This window comes from Anopheles nili, chromosome 3 (genome assembly GCF_943737925.1).
Source record: "Anopheles nili chromosome 3, idAnoNiliSN_F5_01, whole genome shotgun sequence".
Lineage (NCBI taxonomy): Eukaryota > Metazoa > Arthropoda > Insecta > Diptera > Culicidae > Anopheles > Anopheles nili.
Genome location: NC_071292.1, coordinates 8,003,649 through 8,021,812, shown reverse-complemented (window position 1 = coordinate 8,021,812; position 18,164 = coordinate 8,003,649). Strand labels below are relative to the sequence as shown.

At 49.9% G+C, this 18,164-nt stretch overlaps 2 protein-coding genes across 2 annotated transcripts in view; one reads left to right on the top strand and one right to left on the bottom strand.

Moving 5' to 3' along the window:
• Positions 1-18,164, bottom strand: part of LOC128725479 (angiotensin-converting enzyme) — a 56,196-nt gene that overhangs the window by 19,891 nt on the left and 18,141 nt on the right. The gene's annotated exons all lie outside the window — the stretch shown is intronic.
• Positions 15,066-16,992, top strand: LOC128725481 (skin secretory protein xP2-like). The gene is made up of 2 exons (XM_053819233.1): positions 15,066-15,148; positions 15,761-16,992. Exons 1-2 carry the CDS (start codon positions 15,137-15,139, stop codon positions 16,796-16,798), a joined length of 1,050 nt encoding a protein of 349 aa, XP_053675208.1. The 5' UTR covers positions 15,066-15,136; the 3' UTR covers positions 16,799-16,992.

The following is an 18,164-nucleotide window of genomic DNA, read 5'->3' as shown; positions in this document are numbered from 1 at the left end:
GTGTCTGATCTGTCAATATTCAATACAAACTCGTCAAGGCACCAGATGGTATCTGTCTACCACAACCCGATACAGCATTTTCACTGGACAACATTGTTTCATAAGCAGCATTGATGGCTCGCACCTGCGACATGAATTGGAACTTCGTGGCCACCGATAGTTTAGCCGTTTGCCATTGTTTTATTGTGGCTCATTAATATTAATGTCTCGGAGCTGGTACCACCCACGGATCTAGCAAGTTTCCCCGTGACTCCTCAACGGCTTCTCTCACCACCAGTTCGCGTTCTTGTTACACAAGTGAGAAAAACACAGCATTGACCAGGAAAACGACGACTGGTCAACTTTTACTTTCATCTATCCGGGTCTAAAGGCCCACCAAGGTAACGCGGTGCCAGGTTGGCGGTTACGTTGCTCACGAGCGACATTAGAGGCCGGTTGAGCCAGTCCCTCAATAGGAGAGATGTGGTTCTGCACGCCATATACTCATCTGAGAACGTGCCGGCTCGCCACCAACCCGTTCGCTCTGCCCACGCCCGATCGCGGGTTGAATCCTGTTTTAATTGCTAGCCAAAGTGGATCCGCATTGCGATCAATTATTACATATCTGGGCCATCTAGGGTCGACTCGGGGTGCTTTATTGCAGCCTTAATGCCGCTCAGGGCCGGTACGACACTGGCCCGCGGGGGTGGCACGATCGTGGAGGTCGATCGCGATTTAGAATATGCATTTGCTGCCTTGGTCAAGGCCGAATCCTGCAGCACGTTCGGTTCGCATCTCGCAGTCGGGCACGCCATTAAGCGACGCCGGTAGAAGGATGCTGTAACACTCGAGCACAGGTAATGAGAAAATGTGCGACCCACCGGTATAATTGGAAGGCCAAAGAGCGCACTTGGCGGGCTTCCCGTCCAAATCGGCGGTGAAAAGGAGGCCAACGGAACAACACGGCAAGGGAAAGGAAAATGCGCCGCGCCGGGAACCAATTGAACCGCGAAAGGGAAATTAGCTCCATTTAGGCTCATTTCCATGCCACAGCCGGTGTGCCGGGCTCGTTATGATCGTTCGATCGGTCACACCATTTTTCCTCCACCTCGGTTGCCATTACGCGTCGCGCGACCTTCCGCGTTGTGTACGCGTTTATGATCGCGGTCTGCAGTCGCGTTTGACTTTGACCCACGGGGCCCGGAATCGTACCGAATCCGCTTAACAGCCCTGCGCACGAGAGTCTGCGCCGAGTGGCCTTGGGGTGAATCAGAAACGCCAGACCACTTTTCCTTCGCGCACGCGCTCCTTGTTGTGGAGGGTATTTTCATCGCGCACGTCCGGGACATGAGATGACATGAGCGCATGTGAGTGATATTACGTCACGTCGATCGAGTTCACGATCAGGTAACATACGATCGTGGAGAGCGTAAAAGCCGCCGATGGGGACCTTGAATGAAGCCTTTTTTCATCCAGGCAATTCGGGCGCACACTAACGTCTTAATTAACCCAGCGAACTCGCCCCCTGTCAGCGAAACAATCCGATGCTTTGTTTTAGGCCTACAAAAAAGGTGACCAAAATACAGCGCATTGATTATGGTGGGCTTCCATCTCTCGCAGATTTGTTGCTCCTCCATGTGGGTTAGCAGTTTCTGCACGTCCGCGCTGCTATTAGCCACTGATTATTAACGCCGCACGGTTGCGAGCCATCTAGTTTCGATCGCTCGTCAAGCTCTGTCAATGCTAACGCCAGTGGATAATCAACTTGATTGCCGACCAGCGGACGGCAATAATAATTTTACACCATTTGCAAACTGGTCCGGGCGGATGATCGGAATCGGCCGCGCTGATTAGCTATATTTATTGATCATTTTTTTTCTCCCTGCTCTTTATGAACGTTTTCGCAACAATGGGGAATGCGTAACGGCATGTGTGTCGCGTTGCATTTGCTGACGATCGAGACGGATCAATAATTCGAATGATGGAGACCCACAGGTGGAAGAGTTATTTTGTAACGAAGTACCAATTGGAAGGTGGCCTCGGACATGGATCGGTTTGATAATTGGCGGATGAATGCTCAACGACAATGCCCATGTGATATGGCGAAAGGAACTTGTAACTCTGGTGTCTCTTACGAGGTCAACGAATAGTTTTGATTATATCTATAAAAACGACGAAAAAATTGTTATTCTTATGCAATAAAGTAATCAAATCATGCATATAAATAAGAAAAGCACTAATCAGTTCAATATGTCAATCAAACAAAGGCTATCAACCATCCCCCATGTCAGCGTTTAACGTACCACGGTAGTTTATCTAACCGCGCCCCCATATAAGGCCTGTCAGATCGGACTCAAATCCCTCATCGGAACCCTCCGACCACCAAAGGGGGCTAAACTGCAATGAGTTACCCCTAACTCTGCTACCGAACGTGAAGCGTGAACGTTTTGTTTCCCCGCTTCACCGACCGGCGCAAAGAAAACAGAAGACTTGCGCGAGCTATCAGCACACGAACCCGTTATTAGGTCGACAAGGGTTTTTGGCCTTTGCGGTGGGATGGCGCTACTCGGTCGTCTGGTTTGTTTGCTTCGATTACATAAATTCTTCCAACAATTTCGCTTCCAGCCAGCCAGCGTTGCATTCACATCACGTCCCCACCGTAAGGTTGGGTGGGATGGGCAGCCAACCTGATTTGAATATTGCCAGAAGAGTGGTGGGTGCAAAAAATAAAAGAGATCGTTTCAAATATCCGCCAATGCATTCCGGCGGGCTGATTGGCGTATGTACGTTTACCGAACCGAACCAAATCCTGCCACCGGTCCGTTCCCGGTCAGTAACAACTGAACGCGTGGCCGTCAAAGGCCCCACGGGCGGGCCGGCTGGCTCGGTACAGTACAGAAGAAACGCACTTCATGTGCATTATCTAATATCCAACAGAACGAGTTCAATTTCCCTACCGCGGTGCCGTTCGTTCCCGAGATTGCATGATTAGGTTCCTCGTCGGTACGTTTTGCTACTCCTGCAGCTCGTGCGAAAAACTAGGTCCATTTATTTCACAGTCAAGCGGTCGTTAATTTTCCACCCAAACCGTTTGAAACCAGAGCTGCGCGTCGGGAGGGCACCATTTATTTAACGAGTCGGTCCGCTAATGCTTCCTTGTTGTCGACGTACGTCGGTTAGGAGCTTTCGCAGGTGGTGTTGACGCAGGAGAACTATGGTGGGCCGCACACGAAACACAGGAGCAGGACAAAAACGATTTTTTATGCACACTTTCCGGGACAACCGAGTGGGTTTTGCTTTATTTTCCCAGCTCATTGGTGAAATTTTCTTCCCGACGTTACACAAGCGTGGTGCGTAGTGCATGAGGACTGCCCTCGTAATGCAAATTGACCAGCAAGGAACCGAGCCCGGTGACGGTGCGTATGCGGTTTTAATCTGGATTAACAGTAACAGTGTTGCGTAAGCTGTGGGAAAAGGAGTCAAAACAATCGGTTGGGTGGCGAGATTGCTTCTCGTCGTTGGTGCAGTGTGGTGATAGGTTTGAAAGACAAAAAGGAGTGTGTAATTTTAGCACGAGTTTTACGATCAGCTGTAAGAGTATGACGGAAAAAATGCGGACCTCAAAACATGCTTCAGTTATTATGAAATCAGTGCGACGTACCTGGCAAAATATTCAAGCCCGTCTGCAATGATGAAGACGTTTTAAAACCATGCTCGTCTGATAAAATGCGGACAAAAACGCTTTTAATCAATCAACCGGTTCACCGTTCCAGCAGCAACAGCATTACTTCACGGCTGCTTGCCATACCACGACAAGCGTCTGGGTGGCGATAAAAATGCAAGTTACATAAAAACGAAGTGCTTCATCTAAAAGATCAAACCAATTATCGGTTGATTGAGGAGGCCGCACGCGCACAGAGCGCACACGGAGGGATTCGCCATTTGCTGGCCGCCCGATGGAGGTTCTCTCGCCACCGTTGGTCCAGCCGACGGTCCGTGCTGTGGTGTTGGAAGACGTAAAGAGCTGCATCATCCCTGCCACAAGACGAACATGATAAGGTACAAAGTAGGCAACCGTACATGAGGCTTCTACAAGCCATGACACAGCGCACGAGCGCCAGCAAAACAGGCGTGATAGCCATCCATTATAGTAACACCTTTCCGGCTGCATTATTAGCTTTGTATAAGGGCTATTTAATTGAAACAAATTTGTGCCATCTTCTTCCTAAATTTCTATTCACGGCTTCACGGCCTTTGACATCCCTTGTACCGTTTAATGACACCAGCAACAAAACAGCAGCGCAATAATTTCCTTGCCCTGCGTGGCTGCTAATTAACATTTCAAACAAACTCCGTTCGCCGCTTAAATCAGACGAGAGCGCGAGCACCCAACGCACTAACGCAACGCGTCTGAAAACATTTGCTTAAACAAAACTGCGACCCACCGTCCAGCCCACCGAGATGCGAGATGAGGAATTATGTATGTTGCGCGTGTTGGCAAACGGTAATTACGGAGATTGATTTCTTCGAATCGTTCTACTTCAGCCCTGCGCTCGGGCCTGCGCGTGTGGGCACACCGATCGCGGGTGCCTTCATTTGGTAGCTGAAGGTCTCCGGAGGTGGCACAATACTAAAACGATCGCGCTTGTGGTCTCGCACGTCTTGCAGGCTGAACGTCGAGGAGCGCCCGATGCAATCCTCGTCATTCGACTCCGCGATCTCGTACGGCCGGGACGGGTTCGTTAATCATAACTTGGTCGCGCCGGTTGCTGACGGAATGGGCAAAAAGGCATTATGTATAATAACAGTCACATTAAACGAAAGCAAATTAATTTATTGCAACATCGCGAGGGGCAGGCACACGCGGTGACAGATCGTGCAGGATCGGTGTGGGATGGTTCGGAAGAGCTGGGCGGTTTAGTGACTGACTGACTTACTTACTTACTCGCTACTTACTTATTCACTTGCGGTAAGTTGGCTGATTGATCGCTTTCATGGAAACTTGTCGGCCATGCTAGCCCAACGATCGCACCGTGGAAATGTAGCACGTTTTATGTGAAATAATTAGGATGCAACCAGAACCACCTGCTACTAGTTTCTAATTCCTTTCGTTCAGCAACCAGTAGAAGAAAACGCTAATGATGGCCAAGTAAACGGTCGAAAGCAATCATTAAAGACAAAAAATGAATAGATTTTCCTCGACACGTGTTAGAAAAATGCACGTTGCGTTTGAAATGGCGATGAAATATTTCATATCTAGGTGCAGCGTTTGAAACATTTCAACGGCAGTGGTTGCCTACCTGCAAGGGTAAACTTTCGATCGTTGTTGGCGAAAAACCCATCACCACGAGTCCACCCCCACCTTCCCTCACTATCTCTTCCACTGAAGATCAAAACAAAGGCCGCTCATGAGCGACGCAACGCTTATCACAGCGCTGCACTCACTCTCCTTTCTTGGACAAGCGATCGCCCATTCGCTCACTCTCTCAGGGTGGAGTTTTCCCCACTCGACGTCCTGCTCGACGTTGCACGCTGCATAAAAATTTTCCACCGTCGGCTAACACCTTCACTCGGCCGACCATCATCATCATCATCAGTACGGCATCGTATCAGCTGGCGCGAAGGTACGACCGTACTTCTTGCCGATCGCACACATCGATCATCGGTCCCGGTCCGGTTACGTAACACCAGATACGGTCCGAGCACTACTAACATAGTTATTTTCCCTTTTCCCATTCTTTTGAGGCCGCTTCTTTAACCATCCCCGGGTGCTCGGTTTACTTTCGATCTCGTTGGCGGGAGCCTTTTCGCAGAACTGGTTGAAGACAGCAGTACGTCAGTAAACGAGTTTTCTCGGCCACTTCTCGGGCGGCCTTTCCACGGAGAGCGTTCGAATGCTCAACGACCCATCATGCGCGAGGCCAGATGTTCTGAGCTCGGGAGGCTTGCAAATGGGCTCTAGCGATGCATCTTTCACTCCGGGCTTCGAGCAGAGGAAAAACCGTTCCAGTGAATTGCGGTTGCACCTTTCTGCTGGAGTCGATTATTACGTCCGCTGCTTTTCACCCGGTCATTGGAATATCAATTTTTTCTTACTTTGAAGCCGGTTTCGTTGCGTCGTCGTCGTCGTCGTCGTTGCAATTGATTATTTATTGGGCTCACGCGCGACGGGTGTGGGTTGCGTGGGGCTCGAATCGACCATTTGCCCTCCATCCGCGCACTGGACAGTGCTTTTCCTGGCAAAACTAGTTCGTCCACACCGTGGACCCCAAGGCCACCGTAAGCCACGAGTGAAAGCAACAAAACTTCCTGCATGCATGCGTGTGAACTTTCAGCTTTTGGTGCTCGTTTTTTTTTAGGTGCGTTATTTCACTCTTATCACGTTGGCATTTCGAGCATATTTCGCTAAAACCCCAAAAACAAACCGACCCGAAAAGGCCATTTTGTAAAAGTAAGCGAAAACTCCCTTCAAGGATGGGTGTTTCGGAAAAGGTCAGCATGATCATTTTCAAGTATGAGGCGGTATGATTCGTGTGTTCCTTGCCACACCCAGAGCTGGTTCGATCAAATCATTCTGAGCCGTCAAATAGGCCATTTTCCTCATTTACCATACTGCACTCACGATCGCGGCACAATCCCACACGCCGTCGTGACTTCATCATCATCGTGCAATTTACTTCCCGACAAAAACACGGCACCAACCGCGTAATGGAAAGAAAACACCCCTAAGCCACGGTATGCTTCACCACTGCAAAACGCTCAATAAAAACCCGCCCACCCACACGCGTGAGTGTGTGTGTGTCTGTGACGAGTGGTAATAAAATGTCAATAAATTAATTTGCCCGGTCGAAAAGGTTCCGTCACTGCCGCCAAAGGAGCACAGCGTAGCCGATGGCTCCCTGCACCGGCCCACTTGTGCCATGAAATGTTGTCTCATTAGCTAACAAGCACCACGCCAAGGGTGCTGTGCGAATAATATTTCGGTGGATGAGTTTGATTTTCCATTTGATTCACGTCGCCGACGGACAGCTCGCTCGGCGACGCGATCGTGATCGTTTTCCTTTCCAAGCGCGGACGCCTTTCGAAGGTGTTTTATGTTTGAACAAAAAAAAACACACCGGACAGAAATCGCGTCCGGCACTTCCGTTTTCCTGCCGTTCGCAACCTTCGCTGGCTTAAGCGAAAGCGAAATGGTTGGCATCCTCTTCGGTGGCCTCTCGGTTAAAAATTAGCTCATCCATCAAAACGAAAACTCGCGCGGGGAAAAAATAAAGCAAAACAATCGGTCCGTTTCCGAACCGTCCGCTGTTCGAACCATCCTAAATCGAAGGCTAGCATTTGTCGAAACCCGCGCGAAGTGTGCCTAATTGGTTCAACAGAAATGACGCGTAAAATGCACCTGAAATGAGCACACCCTGGGATGCGCAATGGCACAATGTGGTGTTCGAAAAAATCCATCAACGCGACTCCCGGCTCCGACTATGCTCTGAAAACTGTGGCAATAAAACACCACCGCCCAAACCACGAGCGATCGTTCTCTCGTGGAGCCACACAAACCAGATGCCAAGTGTTCCCATTTGGGCCGCATGCACTTGCCAACTTACATCTTCTTTGTCGGCATGTTGGAGCCCCAAGCGAGACCGGTGTCGGGTTCGCATACAATCTGCCTTTCGGTAGCCCATCTGAGCCACCCATACCATCGTTCCTCGCATCGGTACGATTGTTTTTCACTCGCACATGGCAGACGGTGCATACCGATGGATGCAAACGATGCACTCTTTCACTTTCCCTCGGCTTCATCCCGAGGCTTCGGTTGATTGAAGGGAGCGATTGAAAAATCGCCCCCCCTGTAACATGGACACATGCGAGATGTTGCGATCGTGTGGCACTGCCGTTGGAACGGTGGCGCGATCGTGGTTCTTCTCGCAGACACCCGGAGAGGAATGTACACACACGCACCGCCGAGTGGTTTGAAAAACAAAAGTGAAGTAATAGGAGCGCGATCGCGAGCGCTTGGGAACCGGGACCGTGGGTCGGGTGGCTGCGCAAAACGAGGGCGAAAGTTATGCTGCGTCGTTACGATGCAGCGATGGCCGGTGGTACGTGCAGTGACGGCGATCAGCGTCACCGAACCGTTGGCGGTTGCCTAATTGAGCACCGAGAGCCAAGGTTAGCGGACGGCTTTCGTCGGACGAACCCAATCGGGCGCAGCTAATGTGTCGCAGTTGATCGAATGTCAGGTGCTTTCGCTTGGTGTTGGGAGCTTATTTCATCGTTTTGCTCCTTCGCTTACTGCTCTTTGGCCACACGACATCGTGTTGTGGGGTTTGCTGACGAGCTCTAGCGCAGAAGTTGCTCATTTAACCCCTTCAACTTCACGTCACAATGGTGTGTTCTCGTATTAATTGCGGCTTTCAACAACACCTAGAGTTATCTGAATGAACTTCTGACCTGTTGCCAGCAAAAAGGAAGCAAGGTTGCTGTGTAAGACATTTTTTATTCAGGTATCTCAAGACACTATTAAAACCCCCAAAACAACCCCGAGCCAGTACCGAGCTCGTGCACGCATTTCCTCAGTGACTATTCAGCCTTACCGACCGTCCTTCAAGTGCATTGTGGCAATTAAAACTGAAATTGTTGCTTCATTTAAACGATGTCACGTCGACCATACACCTTTAGGTACCCTACGACGCGTGCATTCCGAAGTCTTTCCTCTTGGTCATCCACTACCCGACGCGTTAGATAATTGTAGATGCAGATTTTGTGCACTCTATCGCCGGAAGGGGAAAAGAAAAATAGACTGATTCGGCTTTCATCCCGCGGACGGCACGGACACGGACGGACAACGCTTTTCAATTGAATTCGTGCGAATGTTACGAAAATCAATGCTCTCAGTTTCAAGCCGCCGATTCTTGGCTGATTGAAACACAAGAAAACCCATCCAACAAGCACGATGCCGTCGGGAAGGTCAGTGATGGTTGGTTCTGTTCCAAACGGCAGCGCGAGTCTATTCATCTAGCGCGAGCGTCGAGTGTGTGTTTCGTCTTGTTGAGGTCGTAAAATGAAAAGAGAATGCGATTCGATTTATGTAATGAAAAGCCGTTTTTCCCCCTGTCAACTCGCGTCTGATGTATACCATCGTACAGCGACGATTGAGTGCATTTCTCGACCCTTTCGGGTTGGGTTTCGGAGGAGCCAAAGCGTCGGCTGGGGGCTTAATAAATACGTTTTACAGATCGGTGTAAGGTGGGAAACAAATGTTAAATAAGCTATAAACAGAATCGTTTTCGGTCGTGGAGTGTAATTTAATCGAGGGGATAGCATAGAAAGGTGGAGCAGCTTTTGCAGCCTGCGTGCAGGTTGAAATTCATTGGTTTAGATGTAAATGCTATGCTGTTGCAGTGTGAAATACTGCATTAATGAATTGTTATGCTTTGAGTTAGGAACTGAATTACCCATTGCTAACTATACTCAACATTACACCGACGAATAAATTCTGCAAAATTGATTTCCACTAACCTTAGAGGTTTTCGTGTTGGCCCAAAGCAACTGGTTTTTTTGTAAAATTGCATCCATTTGATGATCTACATTTCAAATTTTCTCCACTAGACACCTGAGTATTCTTTGTTTCAATACAACGCGGTTGCAACCATTCGGCTAGAATTTATTCAACGAGTTACACAAAACTACTTCCTTGTGATTTTTTTTTCGCATCGTCTGCTAGCGGAAGCAACAGCTGGATAGTACACAGAGATTAGCCTCGCGTTGGGTACATTTTACGATCGAAAAGCGACAACGGCCATGAAAGCGTTCTCAGCGAACCGTGAACCAAACACCAACGTAAAACGTCCTCTCGTAAGTTACGAGCTGCTTTAAGATTTTTAAGAGCATGTTTGAATTAAATATACTGTTACCTCGATGATAGACCTCGTGCACCCTCGAATGCATGTAACGAACGCTGCAGTAGGGCTTGGTAAATAGATTCATATTTTATAATCTTGCGAATGAGCAACGGCTACAAACGCTTGATATTGTTACCAAAACGCACCGCGTCACTTAACAGCTTAACTCAATCACCGGTCAATCATCACATTGCTGATGAACGCAACCACTCAATTAGTAGTCATGACACCATTTTTCCTTCTTCTTCCTTCGTTTCCGAACGGCACGTCACCGTTGAGGAAATCTGGGCCAATGTGAAAGGAAAAGTAAGCTCCCGGCACCCAGTTGGATTAAATTAATCCACCAATCGATGCCGGCTTCCCTTAAGGGCTGCACACTTGCACCATGCAGCTATGCGGTGCAACGATGCAAATGTGCCAACCCGATCGTACCACACCGTTGCAACGTCACCCTCGCTAGGCATTAGGTTTGCAACGCGAAGCCGATCGCCTGCGCCGCATGAAGGAGTCCCTGTTCGTAATTAGTTGGACGTTACCGTGACCGTCATTGTCCGGCACCGTACGGAAGGCGCAGGTTGTGAAGGAAAAAATATTCCACCCGATGCACAAATGGCGATCGTCGCGAGTGTGATTATGTCATCCACCCGGTGGTGGGGCTGTGTGTTTGAGTAAGAAAACAGATAACACCCTTCATTGCGCAGAACCGAGCTGCGGAGGGGTGGCTAAAGGAAAACGTTGGAAAATCAATGAAATTAACACAGTAAACTGCCTCCATTGGCAGGATGGTGGCCTGAAAAATGCAACACCATACGCAAAAGGCTTGTGGCGATGGTGATGACGATAGGAAGGATGATGGATGGAGCGTTTGGGATGTTTATTTATACGATTCGTTTTCGTATATATCACTGAGGGGCAGCTTTTTCCGTCCATTTTGGTAGCAGTTTTTTTTCCTCGCGCCATTGGAATGCGTCGAAATGCGCGTAGGCATCGTGGCACGGTGTAAATTCGGCTGTGTCTTGTGGAAATCATCGACCGACAGGCGAGGAGCAATCGAATGTGTTTAACTAATTTATGCAACACCACCGGATTGGTCGAGCTTTGTGCAAGAAAGTGGAATTGTTTCATTTTTGGTCTCAGCTTTCAAAGGCTTAGCTTTGGAGGCTTACAAAAAAAATGTTTTCGAAAATCGCACCTCAAACTGTAATGAGTACCTAAAATATGGTGAAAAAGTCCTTGCGGTCTCATTACGCGACGAACGGACCGCTTGCTACCTTGACGCATGTCATTTTTTTTTTACCGCATGCAGACTAGAAACAATCTTAACCACGTTGACCCACTTAAGCGGGTGATCGTGCCGCGTTCGAGCTATTGAATCTTCCACACCACCCGTGATGCGATCGTCACGATCGCCACTCGGATGGCAAATGGATCAGCGGGCGATGGGCCGCAGATTGCAAAGTGCGATTGACAATTTCAAGCCGATTCCATTAGGATGACGCCAAGCCAAGTAGCACCGCTACAGTACATCTGCACAGCGGCGTAATACCACGGTACAACGGTGACAAGCCAGCGAAAGTGCGTCGCGAAGCGAACAAACCGTCCCGAAGAGTGACCGGCACAATGCACTCGTGGCCTTGGCGGTTCATTTACGGCTTCTTATTTTTGCTCTTTAGGCGATGAAACTATTTTATTTGTGTAACGCACTTCGGATGTACATTTTGGTCGGCGATAATTGAACCGATTTTTATTGAAATCTTCTCGTGCCGCGCGTACGGCTGTGAAAGCTGCCGCTGCTCGCACCAGAGCTAGTTGAATCGTAAAAAAATCGGGGGCTGGCCTGCCGGTGGTACTTTCTTATCGAACCGGAGTGGTGGCTTTGGCTCGATGTTTCGCAGCACCCAGTAAAAAGTTCAATTACGACTCGGAAGAAAATCGCCTCCGATTACCCATCCGAACCCTCCTCCTATTCACCGCGGGTTCGTCGCTTCGGTAGCCATTGAAGTCTTAGTGCAGCGAGTCGCTACGATCGGTTCGAATGCGGGTGACGCTTTTGAGGAAATTGTACGCACGCCGTTTTCGTAATGGCCCGTTGGGGCCGTTGAGGCCGTTGGGGAACATCGCGCACGCAGGCGGTGTGTTGTTGTTTTCCTTCGGTTTGCCTTTTCCACAACCGTTTCGCCGGTTTCAAACCCATACCTTGCGGACCGGGTAGCACATCTCGGTTATGTGGCTTCGCGTAGCCCATATGGCACTTCGCACGCGATATAAGACCACAGCTGTTTCACTTTGCTGACCGGCAGTGCCAAGTGCGTTGAGTTTTTCTTGCGGAGCTGCCTGTTTTTCCACCCTACTGGGAGAATTTTCCCACCCAAACCGTGTACGTCACCGATGCGCGGGCAAGCCGGTAGCCGTTTGAAAACGTAACCTGGTTATTACAATTGACCAAACGAACATCGACAACGCGACGTGACGCTAATCAACCAATTATGCGCTACACGGTGGGGGTTTTGCCTTAGCGATGCTGTTGGCCTTTTTTCCGGTTTGAACCGTGCTTACGAGTTTCCCGGACAAAGTCAACCGTGGAGCTCAAGGTTTACATAAATCCACCCTACACGAGTGCGGCTCGCACAGTGCGTTCTCTCCCCTTCAAGAACGGGTCAACTAAGAACACCAGACGGCCACCAAGAACTGTAACGAGATGATGCTACATGAGCCTAGATCCGCCTCTTTGACGCGGTGCGCGAGATTTACTTCCTCTTCCGCTCGGCAAGACAATAGTAATGAGATTAATGCGTCCCGAGGGTGGAATTAATTAACGCTTCGTGTCATGTCACGGAATATCTTTGGTAATGCGTTGCCAGCCGGAGACCGCCTGCGTCATGCGGCTGGAATGGATGTTAATTATGAGCAAAGCTGCTTGTTTGGCTCGTTGTGTTTCTGCTAGAGCATTTTAGCATTTTTCACACACTAAAAGGTGGCTTTGGTGAGATTTTGTATTTTTGGTGTGTTTTTAACGGCGCATTGTTGACAGCAAGTTTTTCCTCCGTGTAGCTGTAATGATATAATCAATCACAGCAGTTGAGCCGCATATTTGATAGAGTTGATAAATGAAACGATCGTAAACCGGTGGATTATGTTTTTTTGCCCTCCACGTTCGGCAGAGTGGATTGCATGTTATGGCGAGAGTTAAATCGTGCAAGTCGCTAGCACGTGCTCACCGGTGGCATATAAAGCTGCTAAAAGAGCAAGCGCATTAAATTCGGACACTGATTTCATCCACCTGACCAACCACCGGTCACCAGTTAACCCAACAACCATCGAACGAACGCCCCCCCATAAGAAAAAAAAACCACACACACACTCACGGACTTGCGCATATATCTGCCTCTTTTTAATTTATATTTTCGAAGGATTTTCGATCGCAAGTCAATCCGCTTGTAAATAGCATCCCGCCGTCCAAGGCCGCGAAGGTGTTTTCTTCTTAAGGGTCTTCTTAGGCGCCCCGAAACGGTCGCAAGTGGGCATTAATGTGCACAACGCGCGACAGGATGTCGCAACTAGCGGCTCGTATTCAGTTGGGCCTCCGTGGGTCGAAACCATTCCCGAGGACCGCGTCAAGTGATTTCTATGTTTTTGCCAGTCTTGCGCGTCGAACTGCCGTGTCTCTTGGCTACCGTGTCGAAGGTATTTCCATCTCACCATGTGGCCCAGATGCCAGTGGGCTCGGGATTATGATCGCAAGGCTGTAGTGAGGAAAACCCCCTTGTCTATGGCGGATGGTGCTTCGCGTGACCTTGCCAGATCTGGTGAGCTTGCACGGCTCGATCAGTGCGTGGCGACGTGGTTTGATGGACTTTTCCTCCGTCCAGCGAGGCCAGCGTGACACGGCGACATGGCGTTAAGGAGGTGATTTCTAATTTTTCATCGCCTCCATCGATTCCACGCACCACGCGCTAGAGAAAAGGCAAATAACGCAAACACAATGCGACGCTCGGCTGGATGGTGATGGAAATGCGCCGGACAGCCCACGGCCCCAGCCGTCGAAAGTCAATGGAGCAAAATTGGCAACGCACTATCTGAAAACACGGCCACACATCTGCGGTTAGCTAATGAGCGGCAGATTATCGCGCGCCGTAACATCGGACCGTGATGTTTCGTGCACTTGTGCGGACATGCCGGGTAGGCTTGGGAAGCGTCAAGGCGGTTACGCTTGCTGCTACGTGACGGTCGTTTATCATGCCGCGCGGGTTGCAGCATGCGATACAGATTAAGCGGGCCTCGGTACTCGCGCCAAGGATCCTTAATTAGCTTGACGCCTCGCGCTGGCCCGGCGTAAGTGAGCTGCGTGGACACAAAATGCGAATGCATCGGCGCGAGCATAATTAAATGACACAAATTTCGACAACTTCACCATCAAGAGATAGAGGGTTTTTTTTTTATCCTTCGGCTCGGGAAAACCGAAGGCACAGCGCCGATTTGTAACTCCTCTGCAGAGATGATCTTGAAAAATAAGCCTACACACGCGTTACCATCGTCGATTCCTGCTATATTTCACATCTTTCCCATTGTACACGGGCCGTGAAGCACTCTTCCGCTATTAGCAAGCTTCCGCCCCACGCTCGGGCCACAAAGAAAATTTGCAACCAAAATAAAACGCCAGAACAAACGCCGCCACCGCCGCTGCTCAGAATGCTGCGTCTCGCTCGCATAATTAGCCAGCCTTCGGATGGTTTTCGGAAAAGCGCATCGGTTCAACGTTCGCAAGCTGCTTGAAGGTGGAATTCAGCACGGGTCGCTGAAGCTTCTGAAAGCTTCCTCGAAAAAGCAGCTAACAAAAATTACGATTGCAAATCCTTCTCATGGGCATATACATACTGGGAAAGGGCTGCTGCTGGTCGGAATGGAACGTTGCCACTCACCCTTTCGTTGGGTGCACTAAGGCAAAAAGGGCGACTGAGCCGTCTCGGAAGGTCTCGCGCTGTAAGCGACCGCTCACCAACAAGCCGAGTTACCGGACTCGGCACGCGTAGAGGGGACGCCCGGTCGAGCGAATCGCGATGGCGCGCGAAAACGCGCGCGCGCGCATACACACCCGCCTGGTGGCCTGGTGGGGGAGCGAAAAGTGTATCATAAAGTGGCTTTTGTATAAAAGACGTTTGCGGCCCACCGTCATCATCCAGTATCTCTTCGGACTCTGGTATTCCAGTATCCACCGCTGTTAGCACAGTGCCCGCACAGGTCGTAGGCGTATCACAATGAAGTCTCTGGTACGTGAAAACGCATTCTCGTTTCGGGGGGTTAGGCATTTTCCTAAGGGTGGGCAGTGATCGTGTTGTAATTTTGGAGGTGAAAATGGAATGGTGTTGGAATTTTGGAGGTGAAAATTAAGTGAAAAAGCGTGAACGAACCACTGGACTGTCGTTACGACGAATGGTGTGCGAGTTAAGGCTCACCTTCGCTAAAGGATGTCGCCCAAATGGGTGGTCATTTGCATGCAAACTGCGCACTACGTTGACGGGAGAGTTCCGCGATCGGATGGTGAAACGTGTTTGACTCCTTCGGGTGCCTGGTTTACATTTTTTTTCCGTCGTGCTGCTTAATCCATCGTGACAAGTGAAAACGCGCTGCAATGCGAGCTCGGGAAAGGGACGTTACTCGACGCCTTCCGGCCGTTAAACGGTTGGTAGGAAGTTGATGATAACGAGCGGTGGAAATTAACGCACATCTCGATCTTGATCGAGCGCGTCGAGCAATCATGAGCCTTGATCGCACTTGGCGATCGGGACAACATCGGATCTTTCCGGCTCCGGAATGAGAAAAGCAAAAACAAAAAATGAAGCAAATTGTAGATGGTAATGTACGCCTTCGTTTACTTCCAGGTGTTGTTGGGTTTGGCCACTCTGCTGGTCTTGAGTTCAGCGGCTGAGCAGAAGGCCGAAGAAGCGAAACCAGCGGAGCAGGGCGAGAAGCGCCATGACAAGCGCGGTTTGTTCGACCACGACTTTGGAGGACATGACTTCGGCGGACATCATTTCGAAGCTTATGGCCATGGTCACCATCACTTTGATTTCCACCCGCATCACGAGAAGACCCTGACCGTCGTCAAGAAGGTCCCGGTGCCATACCCAGTGGAAAAGCACATCCCAGTGCCAGTCGAGAAGCACATCCCTGTCCCGGTGAAGGTCGGAGTGCCTAAGCCCTACCCGGTGTACAAGACCGTCCACTATCCGGTGAAGGAAATCGTGAAGGTGCCAGTGCACATCCCAGCCCCGTACCCAGTCGAGAAGAAGGTCCCAGTCGCTGTCCATGTTCCGTACGATCGTCCCGTCCCGGTGAAGGTGTACGTGCCAGCTCCTTACCCAGTAGAGAAGAAGGTCCCAGTCCCGGTTAAGGTGCACGTCCCGGCTCCGTACCCAGTGGAGAAGAAGATCCCATACCCGGTGAAGGTGGCTGTGCATGTTGAGAAGCCATACCCGGTTGAGAAGGTCGTCCACTACCCAGTCCACGTTCCGGTCGATCGTCCAGTTCCGGTCCATGTCGAGAAGCCCGTGCCAGTCCCGGTGGAGAAGCCTGTGCCGTATGAGGTCATCAAGAAGGTCCCGTACCCAGTCCATGTCCCGTACGATCGTCCGGTTCCGGTGCATGTCGAGAAGCCCGTGCCAGTCCCGGTGAAGGTCCCGGTCCCACAGCCCTACCCAGTGTACAAGCACATTCCGTACGCAGTTGAGAAGCACGTGCCGTACCCAGTAAAGGTCCCAGTCGAGCGTCCTGTGCCGTACACCGTCGAGAAGCACATCCCGGTTGAGGTTGAAAAGCCAGTGCCGTACCCGGTCAAGGTTCCGGTCCATGTTCCGGTGCACCACCATTATGACCATCACGATCACGTTGAGCACGTTGACTATCACCACCACCACTAGAGATAAACATTTAGCATTGTGATAACCATAGGAATATCCTTCCCGATCCTTCCCTCGATATCCCCGAACGACTCCCCAATACCTCGATGCTCTAAGGCCCGTTATGTAATAGCTAGAATCGTAAAAAAAAACCATGAAAGCATCGCCAGACACACGCACCCCTACACAAATCCACATACACAAACACACGAAAGTTACCCATGATAAGGACACGAACCGTATCCCGTATTTGCGCAATATTTTAACTCACTCGATGAGTGGTATCGATCGTCGATTTCAGCTCGATTGATAAGTGTATTGTTAGATAGCAGCGATAGGCGTGTAAGCAGACAGCCTAGAGGAGTGTGATACGAGTAGAGAAAGCTGACGAACCTTTTCATAACCTCCGCCTAAAGGTTCGCATGCGACCGTGCAACAAAGCGCACGGTCGACGCGAACCAAACCAACCGTCCCGAGGATCATGCCGGATCGTTTCGCATCTTCCGAGGATCGATTTATACTTTTTCATGGCCGGTTGCCGGTCGAGCGAGAGGCGCGTTGAGTATATGATCGACACGGCTTTATCGAAATGTTATACCAGAAGAAAGCGGAAGATAGACAAAGGAAAATCGGAGCAATAAGAGAAAAAAAAGCCGAAAATAAAATCATTGTTGAAACCAAATCGTACGACTTTTATTGCGATGTTTGTAAGAAAATTATGCCACCTTCCAAATTTGAGCTGATATCGGTTTCTTTTTCGGCGTTTCCGAATGGAGAGTTTAATGGGCAGGGCTTAGAAAAAACTTTCCTGTTTTGTCGAAGCATAACAGCTTTAGGGGCAAGATGATCGGGGCATAGATAGATGAACAAATGTTGGACAACAATCAACTCTAATTTTCGTCAAAAAAAGTCACATGTGCCAGTCGGAGAGCAGATTGAACATAACCATATATCTTGCACCTAAATACAGCTGTTGAATTTCCTGGTAAGCCGGTGAGCCACGCTAAACGACTGTTTCCAACGAATCCTTGCTCTCAATTGTTTCATCATTTAGCGCTATTCGAAAGTATGATCGATCGATCGCATGCATGAATCTGTAGCGACGTGGATGTTGAGCAACCGTAAGCCACAGATCTTGCACCATTGGCGGTCTCGAGCGGTTCAGAGATCACCCAGAAGCCACACACCGGCATGCATTCTCGTACGCTTCGATCCAGTTTCTGATCTCCACCAGCGATCGCAATTAAGCGTCACTGGCTGTTGCGCTAGCATTTCCTTTCCGTTTGCCATATGCGCCCTAGAACGCGGGCATGCTTTGACCGCCTACCACCAGGGTTTCGCAACACATTCCCTGCAACCTCCGGTTTGCGGCGATGGCCAGGTACCT